The sequence below is a fragment of the Helobdella robusta genome, assembly GCF_000326865.2.
Source record: "Helobdella robusta unplaced genomic scaffold HELROscaffold_92, whole genome shotgun sequence".
NCBI lineage: Eukaryota > Metazoa > Annelida > Clitellata > Rhynchobdellida > Glossiphoniidae > Helobdella > Helobdella robusta.
The window spans coordinates 61,740-83,866 of record NW_008705527.1 but is presented as its reverse complement, the minus strand read 5'-3'; the positions used below and the strand labels follow the sequence as shown (position 1 = coordinate 83,866).

General features: G+C 34.3%; 2 protein-coding genes across 2 annotated transcripts in view; one reads left to right on the top strand and one right to left on the bottom strand.

Moving 5' to 3' along the window:
- Positions 1-650: 650 nt before the first annotated feature.
- On the top strand, positions 651-14,358 carry HELRODRAFT_194659 (hypothetical protein; the record flags this gene model as incomplete). Its single annotated transcript, XM_009033478.1, has 25 exons — positions 651-720; positions 894-997; positions 1,690-1,828; positions 2,176-2,372; positions 2,844-2,847; positions 3,419-3,499; positions 3,712-3,823; positions 3,947-4,266; positions 5,414-5,506; positions 5,834-5,949; positions 6,295-6,357; positions 6,753-6,912; positions 7,203-7,292; positions 7,381-7,491; positions 7,593-7,662; positions 9,037-9,165; positions 9,420-9,463; positions 9,875-10,356; positions 10,709-10,841; positions 11,702-11,749; positions 12,042-12,082; positions 12,211-12,312; positions 13,163-13,297; positions 13,538-13,671; positions 13,992-14,358. The coding sequence occupies 25 exons, from the start codon at positions 651-653 to the stop codon at positions 14,062-14,064; spliced, it is 3,051 nt and encodes a 1,016-aa protein (XP_009031726.1). The 3' UTR covers positions 14,065-14,358.
- Position 14,359: 1 nt separating this feature from the next.
- Positions 14,360-22,127, bottom strand: part of HELRODRAFT_116537 (hypothetical protein) — a gene marked incomplete at its 5' end in the record, with an annotated part of 8,571 nt that continues 803 nt past the window's right edge. Inside the window, 15 exons of the mRNA XM_009033477.1 lie at positions 14,360-14,486; positions 14,514-15,012; positions 15,035-15,670; positions 15,810-15,998; positions 16,097-16,312; positions 16,437-16,725; positions 16,812-16,942; positions 17,187-17,324; positions 17,557-17,658; positions 17,809-18,098; positions 18,195-18,351; positions 18,583-18,786; positions 19,053-19,214; positions 19,339-19,490; positions 20,836-20,953. Of these exons, the coding sequence (XP_009031725.1) occupies positions 15,480-15,670; positions 15,810-15,998; positions 16,097-16,312; positions 16,437-16,725; positions 16,812-16,942; positions 17,187-17,324; positions 17,557-17,658; positions 17,809-18,098; positions 18,195-18,351; positions 18,583-18,786; positions 19,053-19,214; positions 19,339-19,490; positions 20,836-20,953 (2,339 nt within the window). The 3' untranslated portion in view covers positions 14,360-14,486; positions 14,514-15,012; positions 15,035-15,479. The remainder of the gene's footprint in view (positions 14,487-14,513; positions 15,013-15,034; positions 15,671-15,809; positions 15,999-16,096; positions 16,313-16,436; positions 16,726-16,811; positions 16,943-17,186; positions 17,325-17,556; positions 17,659-17,808; positions 18,099-18,194; positions 18,352-18,582; positions 18,787-19,052; positions 19,215-19,338; positions 19,491-20,835; positions 20,954-22,127) is intronic.

Here is a 22,127-nt window from a genome sequence, read left to right as displayed (position 1 = left end):
AGATACAAACTAAAGCCTGTTGTTCTCCCAATATTTTCATATTAAAAAAGTCCATTAATTCCTTTTCTGTAGATAAAAATACTGATCTGGTACATTGTATTACAATTCAAGCTTATTCAGATTTATTATTAAGATAATTATTTCTATTTTTTTAATAAATTTTTAAAGCTAATTATATGTTTGGATCCGCATACATGAGTCGTATATGTTTCAGTTTTGATGTCAGTGTGAAAGTTTCGTAAGCGTAAGAGATGCATGTTTTGAAGTGTAATTCAATGATCAAACCATAATTTACTAAATGTGCATATATATATAAATATACAAGTAATATTTACAGTACGGTATATATGTATATATTATATATAAAATGGAATATGATGGGCAAAATTATTCACTTGCACATTTTCAACAAGTGAATTAATAGTTTAAGATGGAAAATAAACCCAAGAAAACTTTGCAAACGTTCACCACAATGTAAAACGTCCCTTGAGAACAGTTTTTGCAAGTTATGTTCTGAAAAAAAAGCCAAATGTTTCGTCGGTAATTATCCAATGCATCCCTAGATCCGATTTCGATCTCATTTTGATTTCACATGTTACTTTGCTTTTACTGCATTTTGATTTTGTAGTTGAATTTAAAGTTGAATTAAAATGGCCACTAAGCGCAAATTAGGAAACAAACCTGCCGAATCGACTGATCGCAAGCTTAAGATCATTTACGGTTAGTGTATTGTAAATTTGGTGTTAAAATGTTTGATGAACCTGAAAATTTTTTTAAATATCATCCTGGCTTTGTAACATAGTTTTTGTTGTTTTTTTGATTAACTTTTTTTTTAAATAATTTGAATAATTAATGTGTTATCGTTTTTGCACGTACAAATTTTGACGTTCAAGATTGCCTAGATCATGGTGATTACAAGAAAGGTGTCCAAGAAGCTGACCGTTTACTGAAGAAATCTGCCAGTGGGGCAAACTCCACTTTTATTTCTTGTGTTAAGGTAGGTCTACTGTATAAGATGGTATAGTTAGTATAGCACTCCTTAATGTAGCACTACTAGCAATCTAATCTCACAAAAACAAACCTGTGAATTAAATTATGACTTTCACTTTAAACGTACAAAACAAATATGTGTTGGTATACAATACACAAGTCAAAAATGCACATACACATACATTGTATGATGCAGTTATGGGTACATACATGTACATACACATACATTATATGATGCAGTTATGGGTACACTGTCCAGACAAACAAACAAACAAGCAAAAATACAAATACACAGACTGAGTAACTTCTAGTGAGTTTGATAAGTTAAGGCAATTTATAATTAAATTCTTATCTGTTTCTCATGTCATTTCCTCAAAATTAGTTTAGGATTATAGTTTAAAACATAGTTTAAACATGTAGATTAAAGCATCAGCAAAGGGCCATGTGTTGCTAAGACTTAGAGTGCTAGATATTATTTTCTATCAGTATTATCTAATTTCATTAGCTATATTTGTGATCAGATTATGTTTATTTATAACATTTTTTATGTTTGAAAACTAATAATTGTACACAAATGGAATATAATTTGAATTAAAAATTCTATCCCAAACAAACACAAATCATGGTTCTGAAACTTTTGCTCCAAATAACATTAACAAGTCCCAAAATATTTCACCCCAAACAAACACACAAACATAGGCCCTTAAAGGTGTTTCTTTGGTGAATTTGGGTCGTAGAATCGAGGCAGAAGCACTAATGTTTGAACTGAAGCAAACCCAGCCTGTTGATGAGAATACATTAACTGCTATGCAATCTTGTTACAAAGATCTTAATGACTGTATGTTACGTTTGTGTATGTGTGTGTGTGTGTGCGCGCGCGCGCGTGTGTGTGTAATTATTTGTGTGTATGTGGTTGTTTTTGCATGTTTGATTGTTTGTCCATGAAAATTTTCTAAATGAAGCAATATTTTATTTCTAACTAGTGAAAAAACTGCAGTCATGGTGTTTTTTTTAAAATTATTACATTTATTTTCTCCACAACAAAAAACAAACAAAATTTTTTCAATTTTCATATATTTCTAATTATTCTTACAATTATTATAAAATATTATAATAATTATTATAAAAATATAAAAAGATTCCAATTATATATGAATTTTTCTTACTCTTCTACTTCTAATTCAGTACACTCAATAGTGGAGATATTCAAGAATGCAGTCGACAAAACTCCAAACCCGAGCCTAGACATGCTAACTCAGCTATTCATGGCCTACGTCAGGGTTGATGATTTTCAAAACCAGAAACAGGTGGCGCTGAAGATGCACAAACTGACGTCTGCTACTCAGTATCTGTTGTGGGTGGTTATAAGTAATTATTTCCTGGTTGGTGTACCTAATTTTTTTGTCTTTGTTGTTTTTGTGTTGTTTTTTCAGGATTTTCAAGTTTGTTTTTTAAAATATTGAATGTATGAACAGCATTAGTAGTCTAATTAGTAGTCATAAAATAATTAATCCAGTTTAGTATTGTGTGGGATGTACACAAATATGTGATGTACACAAATATGTGATGTACACAAATATGTGATGTACACAAATAAGTGATGTACAGAAATAAGCATGCACGCATCTGTCATACTTTTTTATTTGAATGTAATTTGATATGATTAGAAATATTATCCAGTATCATATAAAATTTCATAATTACCATTGTTGCATCATTATTTATTTTTTATACATACATACATACATAATTCATTTACCTGCTCAATCATTCACTCATTCATTCATTCATTGATTCATTCATTCATTGATTCATTCATTGATTCATTGATTCATTCATTCATTCACTTTTAGGCTGGTTATGATGTAGAGACCGGTTCAAAAATCTCACTGCCTGTTGCAGAGCAGATGATGATGAAATGTTTAGATGGACAGAAATTAATGCGTGATTCAGGTTGGCTGGTTGGTTGGCTGGTTGGTTGGCTGGTTGGTTGGTTGGTTGGTTGGTTGGCTGGCTGGCTGGCTGGCTTGTCATTATCTCTGGTAGTTTTTTCAATTACCATTATTATTATTATTAATTTTAGATGACAATTATTGTCCTGATCATTCAAATTGCTATCAATAGCATTATGATTTTTATCTCTTTCATTCACTTTCCCATCTCTCACGCTTTTTTTCCACTCACTTTCTCTCTTTATCACTCACATTTTTTTCTCTCACTTTCTCTTTTTTTCTATCCCATTCACCTTTTTTCTCATTCTCTACGTTTCATTTTCTTTTTTTCTCACTATCTCTCGAATTTCTCTCGCTTACTCTCTCTCCTCTCTTTCTCTATCTCTCTATCTCTTTCCTTCTTTAGTTTTCTCTCTTTCTCTCTCTCTCTCACACACACTCATCACTCTCTCCCATTTTCTCTCACTATTTCTCAGAATTCAAACTGTTGATCTTGATCTTGGAGAAGAGAGAAAAGTTTAAAGAGCTGCTGGACTTTTTTGAAGGACCACACAGATGTCTGTACAGTTTATTATTACTTTTATTATCCTATTATTATTATTATTATTATTATTATTATTATTATTATTATTATTATTATTCTATTCAATCAGTTGTTTATAATTAATATTTAATTATATTTATTTAATTATATTTATTTAATTATATTTATTTAATTATATTTAATTATAATGTTTATTATTATTCCTGTTATTAATTATATATATAGACAAAGCAATAGACAGCGCGATTTTGATGGATCGGATAAAGGCAAACCTGTACATAAAGCTCGCGATGTGGAAGGAGCTTAACGTCATGCTCAAGAATATTCTAGATTCAAAGTTATATTTATGAATTATAATTTCTATATAAATTATCATTATTATTATTATTATTATTCAAGGAGTAATGGATTAAGAAGCAGTAGTGATAAATAATGATTTTTTTTCATGTTGCCCCGACAGCTTAGACAGTTTCTCCGTCTACTGCGAATACATCAAGTACGGTCTCCATTACATCGACGCCGTCGTATGCAGCGACGACAGCAGCAGCAGCAGTGGCAGCGTTACAAGCAACCCCGACGTCAACTGCAACAAAAACATTGTTGATGTTGATGACGTCAAGAACAACAACGACGCTATGACGGGAAGTGACGCTAGCAGGGACACCACTAGCGACAACAATTTGATTAAAAATGATGATGACGTCAACAACAACAACAACAACAATGATGACAATAACAAAGAAAACAATATCAACAATGACAATAATAGCAAATCGGATAGTGATGTGTTGGATTTGTCTACGAGGACCATGTCAGCTGCAACAACGGAATCATCAGCGATAACATCAACAACAACAACATCAATAGCAACAACAACAAAAACATCACAATCATCGACATCACTACTACCACCGACATCGTCGTCGTCATCGTCATCATGTACTGCAACTGCAGATTCTACTGTGAAGAACCCAGACGATAAAAAGTCTATTTATTCAATCCTTTATTCATTCATTCGTTCATTCACTCGCTCATTCAAGAATCATTCATTCTTTCATTCGTTTATTCATTCATTCACTCGTTCATTCAGGAATCATTCATTCATTTTTTCATTTATTCATTCATTCATTCATTCATTGTAGAATCATTCATTCAATCTAGTTATAGGAACTCTCTCACCAAATTCATCAGTGAATTTCATTATTTATCCATCTATCCATCCGACCATTCATTTGTCCATCCATTCATGCACCCATCTTTCCATTCATTTATTAATTCAATCATTCATTCATGTTTTTATTCATTTATCCTGATTATAAGAAGTGAACCTCACCAGATACCTCAATCGATTGATTGATTCATTCGTTCGTTCGTTCGTTCATTCGTTCGTTCGTTCATTCATTCATCCATTTATCCATCATCTATTCATCCACCCATCCTTCCATCCATCCATTCATTCATCCATTCATTCATTCATTCATTCATTCATTCTGATTTTAGGAAGCCAAATGAGCCAGACACGTCGATAGAGAGCATGAGTGCTTACATATGCCAGAACATCCGAATGTCTTACTGTAATTATTCATCATTATAATTATTATTATTATTATTTATTATTATTATTTATGTAACTATTGTTATAGTTATTATTATTTTTATTATTACAAATAATTATTGATGCTTTATGCATGTATATGTATACACGGTAATAAGAGTGTTTTGATTTTTTTGTTCTTTCAATTATCCGTTCCTTCATTCATTTTTTCTTTCATTCATTCATTCTATCATTCATTCATTCATTCATTCATTCATTCATTCATTCATTCATCTCTTCATTCATTTTTTTCATTCATAATAATTACAATAAAAAATTGTAAAAATAATAATAATAATAATAATAATGTTTTCTTTTTCACGATGATGGCAGACGTTAGCAATGGAAAAATGAGAGGTCCATATCTTGGCCAGTTGTATTTCTACTACGCATTATCTTTAGATCCAGTAAAATATGGAGATTATGGTTTGTTGTTGTTGTTGTTACTGTTGTTGTTGTTGTTGCTGTTGTTGTTGCTACTGATGTATAATCAATCACACGCACGCACGCACACGCACGCACATTCGTGGAATCTTTGATAATCATTTTTTATTCATTGTATTACTATTATTAGTTTATATTGTTCTGTTTTGTTATAATATTATGACTTAAATTATGACATAATTACACCTCACACACGTACGCACGTACACACGCACACACACACACACACAAACAAACAAACACATACACACAAAAACAAACACACACGCACAAAAACAAACACACACACTCAAACAAACACACACACAGCACCCACATTTGTGAAAGCCCTGATAGAATACTACAAGATGTTCTATCATAAGCCGTCCTGCTTCAAGGATTGTAGAGAGTTCATCGACAAATTAGACGCCGAACAAACCGAGGAGGTTTAATTATAATCATAATTATAATCATAATTATTTAATTATTATAATCAATTATGATTAATTATTATAGTAATTAGTATGGTTAATTGGGTTATAAATCGTTCTGTATGGTAATTTTTGTTTGAAGGTTGTATGTGATTGTATGTGGTTGTACTTCCGCTGCTGCTATTGTTGCTGCTGCTACTACTACTGCTGCTGCTGCTACTACTACTACTACTACTACTACTAATACTACTACTACTACTACTACTACCACTACTATTACTATTACTACTACTTTTCTACTATTATTTATTTATATGTGTGCTGTAGTAGTGTAGTTATTATATGTTTTATTACAAACAGTTTCTAAACTCTGTGAAACCATTGAAAGATGATGATATCAACAATTTGGAATTCCCCAATACAGTTAGCGCCTTCACTTTCACTTTTCAGTCAATTAATCAATCGATCAGTCAATCAATCACTCATCAATCAATCAATCAATCAATCGTTCGATCAATCAATCAATCCTTGAAAACCCATTCAGCTACTTATATTAATCTATCAATTGATTAATTAATCAATTATGGTGACATCTAATTAACATTTAATTAACGTAGATTAACTTCTAATTAGCGAAAAATTATTACAAATCAATATTCAAAAACCTATTTAGCCTTTAAAAAAAAAATTTACATTTAATCATTCCATCTAATTAACATAATTTATCATCTAATCAACATAAATTTACATCTGGACCAATCAACATGCACGGTCATCTAATTAACATAATTTGCCACCTAATTAACATAAATTAACAGCTGGACGAGATGATAAGGCACCAGTCGTACATCCAGGCCTGGCTGTTCCTTCGAGATAAGTTCCTGGCTGACACGGAGGAGGTGGGCGATGCTGCCCTGGGCTGGAGGCTCAGGTACGTCATCAGGATCATGACCTACTACGAACACGGCCACCGATTTGGTGAGTGAGTGAGTGAGAGAGTGGGTGAGTGAGGAAGTGAGAAAGTGTGTGTGTGAGTGAGGAAGTGAGAGAATGAGTGAGTGAGTGAATGAATGAGTGAGTGAGGAAGTGAGAGAATGATTGAGTGAGTGAGTGGGTGAGCAAGTGATTGACAGTTACATCAATTGAATCGTCGTTTACTACAAACACGTGCAACCTTTCAATGAGGGAATAAGTTAATAGACTAACGAACGAATGAATGAATGAATCAATGAATTAATGAATGAATAAATGAATGATTAATTCACTAGGTGAAGGATTAAAGCCGACGGAAATTCAACCAGCCGATGCCTACATCATCTTCGCGGTCACTGTCACTTTTGAACTGTATAAACTTACAAGTCTGTTGTTGTTGTTGTTGTTGTTGATGATGATGCTGATGATGATGATGATGTTGATGATGATGAAAACCATAATCACGTGACGCAGATGACATAGTGTTCGTCATAAGATCGGTGGCCTCAATGGAGCGATGCTTAGTGAAGAGTCCATCAAACCATTGCATCAAGCTACTGCTTATACAGCATTATGCTATTTTGGGTTCGTTCGTTCATTTGTTCGTTTGTTCGTTCGTTCATTCATTCATTTGTTCGTTTTTTCGTTCGTTCATTCATTTATTTGTTCGTTCGTTCATCTATCAGGTGACTCGGCAAAGTGTTTGCAATTAAGTCAATCTCTGGATTTGAAGCACATACAAACTGATACCTTAGGGTCGATATTACTATTATTTATTATTATTATTAATTAATTAATTAATTATAATTCTGACTGTAATGATAATTATTATTATAATAATATCATTAGATATTATTCCCATTAGATATTTGTTCAGTAACGTGTTAATGAAACATGGCCACTGTCAGTTGGCGTTGGAGTTTCATGAGAGTATGTTTCAATTCTATTCGTCTTCACCTAATGAGGTCTGTTTCTGATTGGCTGGTTGGTTGGTTGGTTGGCCAGCTGATTGATTGGTTGACTGATTGTTTGGTTGGTTGGCTGATTGATTGGTTGATTGACTGACTGGCTGGCTGGCTGATTTCTTGGCTGGTTGATTGATTGTTTGGTTGGTTGGCTGATTGATTTGTTGACTGATTGATTGATTGGTTGGCTGGCTGATTGGTTGATTGATTGATTGATTGGTTAGATGGTTGGCTGGTTGATTGGTTTATCATTATAACTATATAAATAATGGTAATAGTTGATTGTTGTATTGATAATTACGACACTCTGAATGTTGTCTGTAATGATCGAAATAATCCAATTTGTAAACAGCTCATAAACTACATAATGTCATGCTTCAAGTGGTCCATTTATGAAAAGGTTATCGTCATCATTATCATCGTCATTATTGTTATCATCATCATCATCATCATCATCGTGTCTATCATCATTGTCGTCGTTGTAGCTACTATCGTCATCATCATCAACCGTTTTTCGTTCTACTACTACTACCACCACCGCTACTACTACTACTACTACTACAACTACTACTACTACTACTACTACTACAACTACTACTACTAATAATAATAATGATGATGTAATGATAATGATGAACATGAAATTGATGATGATGGTGTTTAAGATGATGGTGACGACGATGATGATGACAATATAGGTACCGGAATTGGTAAAGATGAAGGGCAAGATTCTATATTCAATACAGCACGTCAGCACGGTTACTAATAAGCTGCTATTGGATTTATACAGGCTGCACGCTGAGTTCGGCTTTTTCTTTTCATTCATTCATTCTTTCTTTCATTCATTCAGTGATTCATTCAGTAATTCATTCAGTAATTAATTAATTCACTGATTCAGTATTTCATTTATTCGCTGGCTCAGTAATTCATTCGCTGGCTCAGTAATTCATTCACTGATTCAATATTTCATTCAGTGATTCAGTTAATTCATTCAGTAATTCAGTTAATTCATTCAGTAATTCAGTATTTCATTCAGTGATTTAATAATTCATTCAGTGATTCGGTAATTCATTCATTCATTCATTCATTCATTCATTCATTCATTCATTCATTCATTCATTCATTCATTCACTAATCAACCCACCCGTCCATCATCAACTTCCAGTTTTTACGCCATCAACCAGTACGTGCATTCGAACAACATCCTCCGATTGTCCTTCTGTAATGTCAGCGCCTTCGACCTCGTCGACAACAGAGATTTCAACGTCATACCCCAGTGGAATCTCTTTTGCAGGTTCATCTCCTTTGTTTGCTTGTTTGTTTGTGTGTGCTTGTTTGTTTGTTTGTTTGTCTGTTTGTCTGTCTGTCTGTCTGTCTGTCTGTCTGTCTGTCTGTCTGTTTGTTTGTTTGTTTGTTTGTTTGTTTTTTTGTTTGTTTGTTTGCTTGTTTGAACTATATGTACGGTCCACTTTATATTATTTGTTGATTGATTGATTGATTTAATTAATTAATTAATTTATTCATTCATTCATTCACCGCACCATGTAGAAATGTTAAAGAGATTAAAGAGAAATCATTCAATGAGGAGGTTGGTCGGTCAAGGCATTCATGTTTATTAATGTTTCAGTTTTTCAAACGAAATTTCTATCTGGTCTCTCAATCAAATTAGTTTATCAGCAATTGAAACGATCAATCAATCAATCAATCGATCGATCGATCGATTATATAACAATCAAATCTTTTAATCAAAACACCAACCAGTTTGTTATTTCGTCTATCAATCAATCAACAATCAGGCAACTTAAAATAGCTACTGACCAATTAACCTCTCAAAAACTCCTGCACCAATCAACCATTTATTCAGTCCGTCGTTCAATCAATTAATTAATTAATTAATTAATTAATCATTAAACGAATCAATTAACCATTTAACCAATCAACTAACTAATAGAGACTGTGGATCTACATCCAATCGAACATTGTAAAATTCATCTGGTTTGCAGTTTCAACATCTCACAACATCATCAAAAATAGATTCAAAGAGTACCTCAACAAACCACTGCTCACTGATGCCGTTTCGGAATTGGAAGCAGCTACTGCAGCTGCTGCAACAGCTGCTACAGCTAATACGACAGCTGATGCAGCTAATGCCACAGCTGCCACGGCTGACACCGACAAAGTTTATTCGCCATTCACGCAGGCGACAACGCTCAGAAACAACAGAGCGATACACAACGTCCTGAAGTTTCTGGATTGTGGTGGTAATGATTGCTCCGCACCCTTTTCAACATCGTCATCAGTATTTGCGACGCCGACAGCCCTGCTACAGCCACAACTCTCGCCATCGTCGCCGTCGTCGTCGTCTGACTGCGATCTACACTTCGAGCCTTTGGTTCTGCTCGATGTTGAAGACGATAGTATGGAAAAGTTTAAGAGCTACAGCAATGCCATCTGTGGCATTGTCCTGGGAACACACAGTCACAAGGTTCATATTTGCTAAGTATTATTATTTTTTTTTTGTTTTTATTATTATTCGTTTTATTATTTGTTGTTGTTGTTGTAGTTGTTGTTGTTGGGACAGTTTTTATTATCTATGATCAATTAACCAAGAACTATTGTCGTCAAATCCAGTCAGATATAAACACTATCATGATGTATACATACGCACACTCACACACACACACACACATACACGCACACATACAACTAAATACACGCACAACCAAACACACGCATAACCAAACACGCACGCACGCACACACGCATAGCAAAACACACACGCACACACGCAATCAAACACGCACACACACGCACGTACACAACCAAACACACGACAGTTACTAAACGAGGAAGAGTATTTCTTCAGTACGCCTATGAAGTATTTCTTTAAAAGGAAACTGCACACGTCAATCCAGCAGTGCGTGGATCTATTCTTTGGCGTTATCCGCGTCGTCAATAATCCAGAACAAGGTCAAGGACATTAGTAATTATAATTGCAAATAATAATAATTATTATAATTATAATAATAATGATAATTATGTATGTTTGTGTGTTTGCTTGATAAGTAATAATATAGGTAATAGTTATTAATAATAATGATAACTATAATTGGAAATTATAATAATAATTGTAATAATAATTATAATAATTATGAATGTTTGTGTGTTTGCTTGATAAGTAATAATATAAGTAATAGTTATTAATAATAAATGATAATTATAATTGAAAATTATGATAATAATTGTAATAATAATAATTATAATAATAATTGTTATAATAATTATGAATGTTTGTGTGTTTGCTTGATGTGATCGAGATTGCGGTGGTATGGACATATGTTGAGAAGGGATGAAAGGGTCGGGATCAGGCGAGCGTTGGAGTTCGAGGTTGAAGGAGTGGTAGGAAGGGGTCGTCCGCGATGGGATGGAGAGAGCAGGTGGAGAAGGACAGGGTGAAAGCGGGGTTGCGTGATACTGAGGCGAGTGACAGATGTGGATGGCGTCGAGGGGTATTTCGGTTTCATCATAGGTAGCCAAACGGCAACCCCCGATCTCGGGAAAATGTCGTCTAAACTTGTGTTGTTGTTGTTGTTGTGTGGCTACTTGATGTGTAATAATATAAATGATAATTATTAATAATAATTAATAATTGTAATTGGAAATAATAATAATAACAATTGTAATAATAATTATAATAATTATGAATGTTTGTGTGTTTGCTTGATAAGTAATAATATAAGTGATAATTATTAATAATAATTATTAATAATAATTATGTGAAGAAGAAATGTATGTATTCATTGGGTGTCATTTCTTTTCAATGGTTACAGATTCTACTGTTAAAGTTTTTGACTCGGTCTGGGAGTTAGCAATATTTGGTTAGTAGTAGTAGTGGTAGCAGCAGCAGCAGTACTAGTAGTAGTAGTAGTAGTAGTAGTAGTAGTAGTGGTGGTGGTTGTAGTGGTAGTAGTAGTAGTAACAGTAGTAGTAGTAATAGTAGTAGTAGTAGTAGTAGTAGTAGTAGGAACAGTAGTAGTAGTAGAAGCAGCGGTAGTAGCAGGTAGTAATGGTAGTAATAGTAATAGTAGTAGTAGTAGTAGTAGTAGTAACGATTATACTTAATGATAAAAGTTATTATTCTAGTTGTAATAATTTCTTTAAATTTCAAAGATGCCCTAAAGAGTGATGATGATGTACAGACATTAACTTGGGTTTGTTATTATTATTATTATTACTACTACTACTATTACTATATCCATTATAATTACCCTGTTTAGTCATAGTTATTATTAATTATAGTTGTTATTTATTGTGACATTGTTTAATTATTGCCCACTAGCACATAAACCAGCTGCTGGCCATCCTTGCTAGCTGCGGTCAGCTACTGCTACCATTCAGACAGACCAAAAAAGCAAAGAAGAAATTAAAGTTTCCGGAAATTGTTATGATTATTATTATTTTTATTATTATTGCCGTTCTTCTTCTTCTTATTATTATTTCGTTTCGTTATCATTCTTGTTTTAATTATCAAAAAAAGAAACGTTAACAATAGTACTAATATTATTATTGTTATTATTATTATTGTTATTCATTATTATTTTTATTTATTATTGTTATTATTATTATTGTTAAGATGAAAGGGAGGGTATATAAAGCATGTGTGAGAGCAGCGATGGTATATGGTGGTGAAACTTGGGTGTTGAGGAGAGAGGAGGAAAGTGTACTGCAGAGGGCTGAAAGAGCTATGGTGAGGATGATGTGTGGGGTTAAAGTGAAGGATAGGAGGAGTAGTACAGAGCTGATGTCAATGATGGGACTGAATGAGGACATTGTGACATTGATAAGGAGATCGAGATTGGGGTGGTATGGACATGTGTTGAGAAGGGATGAAAGGGTCGGGATTAGGCGAGCGTTGGAGTTCGAGGTTGAAGGAGTGGTAGGAAGGGGTCGTCCGCGATTGGGATGAAGAGAGCAGGTGGAGAAGGACAGGGTGAAAGCGAGGTTGCGTGATACTGAGGCGAGTGACAGATGTGGATGGCGTCGAGGGGTATTTCGGTTTCATCATAGGTAGCCAAACGGCAACCCCCGATCTCGGGGAAAATGTCGTCTAAACGTGTGTTGTTTGTTGTTATTATTATTGTTATTATTATTATTGTTATTACTATTATTATTATTATTGCTATTGTTATTATTATTATTGTTATTCATTATTATTTTTATTTATTATTGTTATTATTATTATTGTTATTATTATTATAATAATTATTATTATTGCTATAATTTCTTCGCAGCCCAACATCCTGAAGAGTTTCGACCTGATGATGTACGCAGTTATGGCGATGCACGCCAACCTGCTGAGTCACTACGCTGAGGTCGAATCGCCGAAAGATATAAAGATAGAAGAGATGGTTGAACAGTTCGGAGCTGTATGCTCTTTCTTTCCATTCGTTTATTCGTTTGTTTGTTCGTTCGTTCGTTCGTTCGTTCGTTTTTTCATTTGTTTAGTCGTTTGCTCATTCAGATATTCTGACCTTTCAAACATTCACTCAGATATACAAACATTTCGTTAATTCATTTAGACACTCAAACATTCATTTATTTACTCATTCATTCAGTCGTTCGTTCACTAATTCATTCAGTCGTTCATTCACTCATTCATTCCGCAGATTGACCACGTAAGCATCAAGAAGATTGTGACGTCATTGAATGCTGCAAGTTTAGCCTGTAGAAACAAAATGCATCAACTGCTAGATGCCCAAATTCCATACATCAACTCCTTCAGGAATCTCGATTTTAATCCAGTATGCCAGTGTGTTTATGTCTGTCTCTCTCTCTCTCTCTCTCTCTCCTATCTCTCTCTCTCTTATCTCTCTCTCTCTTTCTCTGTGTGTGTTTATGTTTGTCTGTCGTGTATGTGTGTGTGTGTAATGCATAAGTGTGTTTTGTCTTTGTGTGAATAGTTATATATATATCTATGTATCTGTGTATGTTTCTGAATCATTTGACGTATGTGTGTGTGTGACTCAATAATAATTTTATCATAATATTCAGCCCTAATTCAGCAATAATAGTTATGAATTTTGTAAAATATTTCTCTTAAATACATTTTTCCTCTCTCCAGGATATTCTCAGCGGAGCCGACAAAACTGGAGAACTAGTGGAAAGATTGAAGGCATTCAGCATCAAATTATGATCCATTGCGATATTTTTTATAGTTATATATATATAATTATATACACACATATGTATATATACATATATTAGTGATGTGTGTGTGTGTTTGTGTGTGTGTATTTGTGTGTGTGTGTGTATTTGTATGTGTGTCTGGGTGTGCGACTAGAGTTTGTCTTTAGTAATAGTAATTACTAACAATAATTTCTAATAGTATAGCTATTACTTTTATTAATTATTTATATTATTATTATAAATAATTATGATGATTCTATTGTTCAATCGAAATGAGATGTGAGAGTGTTTACTAATTGCCTTCACCCTCTTTCTCTCTCTCTCTTTCTCTCTCACTCTCACACACACAAATGTGTGCATATGGCGTTTTCAAATGCTCAAATAGATTTGTATTATAACTCTTTATTATTATTCTTCATTATTATTATTCTTCATTATTATTATTTATCATTATTATTTTTTCTTTTTTATTACTACCATTGTTATTGAACAAAATTATGTAACAAATTTTTAACAGATATTTCGTTTTGTTCATACCAATGTATTATAATTTGACATGCATATATAATATGTATGTATATATATATATATATATATATATATATATATATATATATATATATATATATACATACACAATTTATAAAGCGCTATATCTCTCTCATTCTATTAATTTAATTAGGAAATCGGTTAAAAGGCAAAGATTTTTTTTTAGAACATTTATGAATTATTGCAAAAAAAATCAACATTTTTATTAGAGTTTACCTTTAAACGACTGTAAATTATTATAATTTTAATAATTAATATAATAATTATTATATATATATAATTTTAATTATGACTGTGTGTATATTTTTGTTGGCGTGTGTATTGTGTGAGTTTGTGTGTGTGTGTTTGTATATTCGTACTGTGATATGATTTTTGTTTTTATGTGTGTGTGAGAGATTTTGTATGTGTGTGTGTGTGTGTGTACTGTAATGTGATTTTGTGTGTGTACTGTGATGTAACTTTGTGTGTGCGTGCGTGTATGTGTACTATGATGTGATTTTAAAGATCGAAAATAAATGGATAAACGTGTAATGTGTGTTCGTGTATGTCTTTTATGTTAATATTGAATGAAAATTAGGTAATAAATTACATCAAATGAAAAATAAATTGAGAATTGAGTCAATTTATTTTTAATTGTAAATTTATTATTTATTTTTTTTAAGAATTAACGTTTGGATCGACACTCGTGATATAAAAAATATCAATTAAACTTTATTCAAAAATACATTTTTATGTTTTCCCTCTCATTTCTCTCATTCCCCTTATACCCTATTAAAGTAATAACTCATCTGTTGGTATTCTAAAGACGCACACAACACCCAAAATCACCATTAAAAATGTTCGCACTTTCACCAAAAAATACCACCCAATACTTCAACCAACTGGTATTGCAAAGGGACTGCCAGGTATGTCGTCCATACCCCACCTAACGGTTAGGGCATGTTCGCCCTTTTCAGGGGCGTTGTACGTCACAGTGTATACGCCTGCTCTGGATTTTTTGTACGATAACTCTTGGACTGGATTGCCGTTCGGTGATAGCATACCCAACGTTAATAGGGCTTGACCTTTGAGTTCGTGTTATTTAGAAAGGGTTGACCGGTTTTGTTGATTTAAACTTTTGTTGATTTAAAAAAATTCACTAAAATGAATGAACATTGCGTTGAAATATAACTTGTTGGAAAATATCTTGTTAATTCAACTTACCAGCTTCTTTGCAATCGAGTGTGAAGTTAGCTGCTCTCCCTGGAAATCCTTTCTTCAATCCGTTTCCTTGAGCCACAACTTTGTTGGCATCCCCGTGGAAACGTTTGGCTTTCGACGCACCTGGTTTTTTTTCTACCGTCTCAACAAATAATCCGGAGCTTTCCACGATGTCCGATTGCCTTCCCTTTCCTGGCTTGGAAAAAAATCTATCTTAAAATATCTGTTTTTTTTGGTTTTTAGAACAATTTTAATTATTTGATGGCGAATAAAAATGTTTTAAAAATGACCTGTGATGACAGCTTTGAACGGCGACCCAGCTATCGTAACTGAGCAGAACTTGACCGTGATGTAATAATCACCCGGCGCCATCGGGGTGTACGTAAAGTCGTAACCCTCTTCAACCTCTGAACATACGATGGCCACCTTTGACGGGCCGTCAATGTTGACCGCCAGCACACCGGCCCCCGCATTTGTCGTTATCACGTTCAGTTTGCAAGTCTTGCCTAACGGTGAATATTTTAAATGGTTCGATATTATTATTTTACCTAAAACGTAAAGAGTATAACTAAGACTCGATGTTTTAATAGGTGATATTTATTTAAATGAAAGTTTTTTTCAACTACCAACCTACTTCACCCTTCTCGATCCCAGGTCCCTTAGCCACGACATGGGCAGGATCAGCTCCCAACTTTCCCACCAGCATGGGGAAGGGACTTCCCGGTATATGAGCTTCATTGAATCGAATGTACACGTAATAAACTCCATTCTCTCTTGGAATGAATCTTACCGCGTAGATATCGTGATCAATTTCTTGACTGAATATGTCCTCCTCAGTGCCTGATGGAGTCTTTACGAATGCTTTCAACGTACCGTTTGCGCCGTTCAGTTTCACGTTGAACGTTGCTGGTTTATCCACCTGACGATTAACAATTTTTAATGAATATACCAACTTCGGCAAAAGTTTTTTGTAAAAGATTTCAGGAGACATTAATCTAAACTCACTTCTAAACCTCGGTCTCTCAGTCCGTGGAGAGTGACCAGCTGAGCGTCCTTACTCTCCGGAGAAACGTGAACCACGGTGGGGGATCTAGGGATGTGCTGGTCATTGTACTTCACGTGGATCCCGTAATCACCTGTCATTCGGGATTGCGTAAAGAAGTAACTTATGCCACCATTAAAACATGGCTTACATAGCAGTTTTAATGACTGCCTCCAATGAAGAACAAATTCGATCGCGAAATTGACTTTAGAAATCAGTTTAATGTGTATATAACAAATGATTTAACTTGATAATTGCCCTAGCTACTGATAGATCTCTTCAATCATGTAGTTAAAATGTCACAATGACACTAATTAGGGTGATTAGAAGATTAGTACCTTCTCTGGCCACTTGATATGAAACAATTGAGAACCCATCGGGGTTGTCTTCTACGTTTATTTCCGCCTTGGAGGGGCCCTCCAAGGCTATCGAAAGCAGTCCCTGGCCCGCCTCCCTCGTGTAAACGTTGAAATAATCTGCAAATAATTTGGATTGGATGTTATTTTAAATGAATTTAGCGTTATTTAATGGGAAATAAATGATTGGAAATAGTTTTAAACGAAATTTGTAGTAATAAACATCATATTATTAACCTATCGTAAATTATTACTCTTTAAATGAAATTGGTACACTATTAAAAAAGATATCAAATTTTGTTAAAATGCATTTTTATTATGATTAATTATATTAAAAATTATGCATAATTACTTTTAGAGTTCACTTCCGCCCTATCTACTCCGGTTCCGCCAAACTCCACTTTATGGCTTCCGCCCACTGGCAACTTACCCACGGAAAACTGGAATGGACTTCCTGTGACGTCATTTCATTGTATTTTACGAAATTTTTTTTATCGTGGTGTATTGTATTGTGCTGTTTATGTTGCATATTGCATGGATTTCACGAAACTTTACTGAAAAAAATAACGAAAATAAAATTAAACAAATATAAAAATAACGAAACCGTGAAGATGGATGCCCTTGTATTTGATGCTGAGCGTGTGCACTCCGTCTTCCGGCGGGGTGAACCTAATTTCAAAGAGGTGGTCCTCCTTATCACGGATCTCGCACGGCTCCGATTCACCGCTCGGTGATGTCAGTATGGCTTCTAAGTCTAGAGGGTTGAGCCCAGTAAGTTTCAGCTCCAAACTACACTGATCCTTGGCTCTGACCAGCCTAGCGGCGTTGATGTTCTTTGTGACTGTCTGTCGCACTCGACCAGATGGCTCGCCGGACACACTCACCATGAATGGGCTGCCTATTTTTTGTTTGGTTTTTATTTTTTATTCTATTTTTAAAAAAACGTTTTAGTTCTGTAGAGAAGTGGTAAAAAATGAGCAGCCAACCAACCAACCGGTAATGTGTTCATCCCCGAACTTAACATTGAGCAGATATATGCCAGGCTCGTGCGGCTTGTAAGATAAGACGTACTCAGATGAACTTTTACCCTTGATTTCCAGGTCTGACCTGTGAGACCCCTCTATGGAAATCCCCAATGCTCCTAGCCCTGTAGTCATTTTTATAATTTGTTGGTTGACGAAAGCCATATTGGAGTATCGGATCGTAAGCACGTCTCCACAATAAGTTGGGTGCTGGCTTTACGTCTTAAAATTAAGACATTGAGGAAACAGCACCCCAGAGCCACGAGCAGCAACAAACAGCCCCACACGAATAGTCTTAGCCACAGTGATAGCAACAAAACCATAACCCAAAAAACAAAAATAGACATGAAACAGACCGGCAGACGACAAATCGATGCTGACGTCATTCCACTGATTGGCGTTGGCGCTTTTTGTTGACCCAGACACGTGAACTTTCGACGCGTGACAGAGTTCTGCCTCACTTACGTTCACGTTGAACGGACTACCGCTAATAGGTCGGCCATCTTGGCTAACTTCGACCATGTACATTCCTTTCCTCTTTGGCTGAAATGATGCTATGGCTGTAGAATGAGAAAAATAATTTGCATTTTGTGTAAGCAGAAATGATTTTAAGAAATAAAAATGTAAGTAATGTTTCAATAAGCATTTTATTTATCAGTGAAACCCTGGAGTAAAACTCAAGTCAATTTCAACCGTCAAGCAGCAACAACCAACAATAACGTTCACAAATAACAGCAAATAAAATCATAATTACACAAACGAATAATAATAATAATAATAATGATAATTATTTAACAAGTTCATATAATTAAGTGACGTGGTTAACCCAATTTTCCATCAGCGGTCTTCATAAGCATGCAAGGTTCAGCCGGCCCACCACTGGGTGACCTTATGACCCCAACCATGTTCGCAAGGTCAACATTGCCCCCGCAAAGCACGTACGCGCCTGTCGCCGCTACTGATAGCTGGGTACGTTTCTGACCTTCGCCTAGTTTGATGAAAAAAAAAACAAGAAACACAAATTAACTACTTACAAAACAAAAACCGTCAAGCAAGAAATCAAAAAACGACCCCCTCAACAAATCCACCCCCTCCCACCTACCCATCCTTACCTGAAACTTTAACCTGGAAGGGTGATGAATAAATTTCATGCCCCTTGTGCCTAACGTGTAGGTTATACTCTCCGGCAGCCAAAGGTACGTACGAAACTTCAACAATTCCATGCGATTCTTTCTTGCGAACGATATCTGCCTTCCCAGGACCGCTTATCTCAATGTCTATATCGTCTGCGGTCGTCAAAGAGAAAAATTCGTTGAAAATGGAATAATAATACTTCTGCTTCTGTTGCTACTACTAATGCTGCTACTACTCTACTAATGTTAGTACAAATGCTATTGCTACAGCAGCTAAAGCTGCTGCTACTAATACTACTGGGAAGATTATAATGATGACAATGATAATGATGACAATAATGAATATGTGGATGATGAGGATGATGAAAATAACTTTCACTTTTTAAAATAATTTAAGTAGTAGTTGTAACAAAATTTTTATTTCTGGTTTCTTTCTCTCTCCATCTTAATTTCTCTCTTTTCTTTTACCTCTATTTACCTATTACACGCACACACACCCATGCACACACAAACGCGCGCACACATAGACACACACACATTTACAAACACACACACACACATATGTATATTTATACACCTGCAAATATGTTTGCCTAATAAATGAATATTGTTAAAAAAAAGTAATATTTCGATCATCAAGTATATAAATTTAGTAATATCCATATAATCGAGAATTCAACCTATGGAATAATAAAAATACTCTTTGTGGGTTTGTTTGTGTGTTTGTTTGTGTGTCTATGTGTGTGTGTGTGTGTGTTTGGATGTGTGTGTGTGTATTTGTGTGTGTGTTATCATATTTATTTTTTATTTATTCCTTCATTAAAAGATTTATTTAAAAACATCTAGTTATTTTTATTTATTTTTAAAGTGGTTAATAATAGGAATAGAAAGAAGAAAGTATGAATGGGGAGGAGAGAGAGAGAGAAAGAGAGAGAGAGAAAGAGAAAAATGGAAGGAGAAAAGTAGAGAAATGAGAATAAAGAGAGTAGTGATCGTGAATTACATGAGTTTATTCCAAAAGAATTTATGAATTGATAGAATGTCATTGGTGGGCTACCAAATTTCTAGATGGTGATACAACATTATTCATCCATTCATCCATCTAGCCATCCATCCATCTATTCATCCATCTTTCAACTGATTATCCATCGTTCAATCAATCATTCGTTCAGTCAATCATTTCATTCATTCAACAATGGATGAATCAATCATTCAATCCGAGACTAGATTCAGTATCAGTACTTTACTTTGTGACACAGAATGTTAGAAAAAACACAAAGAGGGACAGAAAGAAAGAGAGAGAGAGAGAAAGAGAGAGAGGGTATTGGCGATGCAACATGTATGTATTTTTAGCAACTCTGTCTGATCAACAGTTTTAAAACGAAATAATAACAACAAATGATAACAATTAATAATAATAAATAATAATTATAGTAATAAATAATAGAAATAACAATAATAAATAATAATGATAACGATGCCAAAGAGAACAAACCATCTTTCCCAACGATGTAAAATGTGGATTCCTTGCCACTAACTCCGCAGCTCAATCCGGATCCGTAAGCAGTGATGTGCTGGTCGACCACTAAATGAACTGGGGTCCCTGGGGCCGAATAATGTAATTGTAATTTGGTTGTAACTTGTTTTCGATTTAATTGCAACGTAACTGTAAAGTATTGACGGGATGGAAAGCGATTACAACGTTGTATGTTGCTGTAATGATGTGACGTCATCATCGTCACCTTCACCATCTTCCTTACCCTCATCATCATCACAAATTAAACTTATAAGGTTAAATATATATATGTATATATGTATGTATGTATATATATATATATATATATATAATATATGTATAAATGTGTGAGTGTGTGTGTGTATGCGTGTGTGTGTGTGTGTGTGTGCATATAATTAAGTGTTATTAGTGGAATGGAGATAAGGAATAAGTGATATATGCATTCTGTAAATTAATATCCTGTGAATTTGTGTGCGTGCGTGCGTTTCATCATCATCATCAATTATCATCATCACAATCACTATCGTCACTATCATCAGTATTACCATCATCACCATCAGTATCATCATCATCATCATCATCACCACCATCAGTATCATCATCATCATCACCACTATCAGTATCACTATCAGCTTGAACCGCACAACATCATTTGTATTAATTTTTATTGATATCAATCATGTATGTAGAACCTGATATGATTATTGTCAGACATCTTGTTTTTTGTTGTCGTTTGTATCTCTTTGTATGTTTGTTTGTGTTCGTGATTGTGTTTGTTGTCTATTTTGTTTGTATCTTTTTATATTTATATGTTTGTGCATACGCTCACACACACACACACACACACACATATAGACAGACACACACACACATACATACAATTTTCGAAACATTGTAACAATAAAATGTATGATTGCATGGGCTGGGGTGCTGAAGAATTAATGGTTTTAAGCTCAATACAAATATGCTGGCGGAATGTTTGTTTGTATGTTTGTATGCATGTTTGTTTGTATGTTTGTATGCATGTTTGTTTGTTTGTATGTGTGTGTATGTATGTATGTATGTATGTATGTATTTGGCCATTAATAATTCTGTATGTGTGTGTATGTATGTATATATGTATATATGTATGTATGTATGTATGTATGTATGTATGTATGTATGTATGTATGTATGTATGTATGTATGTATGAATGTATGTGTGTGTGTGTGTGTGTGTGTGTGTGTGCGTGTGTGTCAAGGGCCCAACGGA